The sequence below is a fragment of the Merops nubicus genome, unplaced genomic scaffold (genome assembly GCF_000691845.1).
Source record: "Merops nubicus isolate BGI_N331 unplaced genomic scaffold, ASM69184v1 scaffold1892, whole genome shotgun sequence".
In the NCBI taxonomy this organism is placed as follows: domain Eukaryota; kingdom Metazoa; phylum Chordata; class Aves; order Coraciiformes; family Meropidae; genus Merops; species Merops nubicus.
Genome location: NW_008594049.1, coordinates 33,618 through 34,308, shown reverse-complemented (window position 1 = coordinate 34,308; position 691 = coordinate 33,618). Strand labels below are relative to the sequence as shown.

The 691-nt window shown below is 40.5% G+C and overlaps 1 protein-coding gene across 1 annotated transcript in view; it reads right to left on the bottom strand.

Moving 5' to 3' along the window:
• Nucleotides 1-691, bottom strand: part of LOC103768450 (protein sidekick-1) — a gene marked incomplete at its 5' end in the record, with an annotated part of 77,383 nt that overhangs the window by 44,856 nt on the left and 31,836 nt on the right. Inside the window, one exon of the mRNA XM_008935593.1 lies at nucleotides 157-216. Within this exon, the coding sequence (XP_008933841.1) occupies nucleotides 157-216 (60 nt within the window). The remainder of the gene's footprint in view (nucleotides 1-156; nucleotides 217-691) is intronic.

Below are 691 nucleotides of genomic sequence, written 5' to 3'. Positions count from 1 at the left end.
CAAAGGCTTTAAAAAAAAAAAAAAGTAACTCAAGAAAGCAGAATCATTAATCTGTGTTGATTTCTGCTAGATCCACTGAGGAGAACCGCAGGAGTTTGCCCAGAGTGTATTTTGAACTATTACAAAGAGTCTCATCTAAAGGCAATGTGCACTTACGTGTTAATTCATACGTCGTTAATGCAGAGCTGCTGTTCACTGTCTTGAAGCTGCTTTGGGCTATTCAGGGTAAGCAAAGCAGAAAGCTTGTTACAGTGCAAGGAAATAGTTATTGCCAATGATGTACAGCAGAGACAGAGGCAAATGATGCAGCACACATACACAGTTTGAGCTTTAGGACTATACCTTGAAGGGCAATAAAATCACATCACTCTCTTGTAACACATCAGAAGCATCTCGCTCACACGGGGCTGTTTCATTTCCTCCTCAAAGAGAGGAGCTCACAAAGAGACAACACAGAAATGTTCTCGCTCGTAGATTAAATAGAATAAATGAGTAAAACTGAAACAATTTCTAGGGGGGAGACTTGACGCTGTATTACATCTTTATTTCTCAACATGCAAAATTCAAACCCTGAAGAGCTGCAGGGTAGAGACCTGGAACACAGGCCACAAAGAGAGAACACTTACAACAGTACAGGACCCGTTTCCTGAAATGTGTGTTAGATTTCCCACAGTTTCACTTATAGAATTCA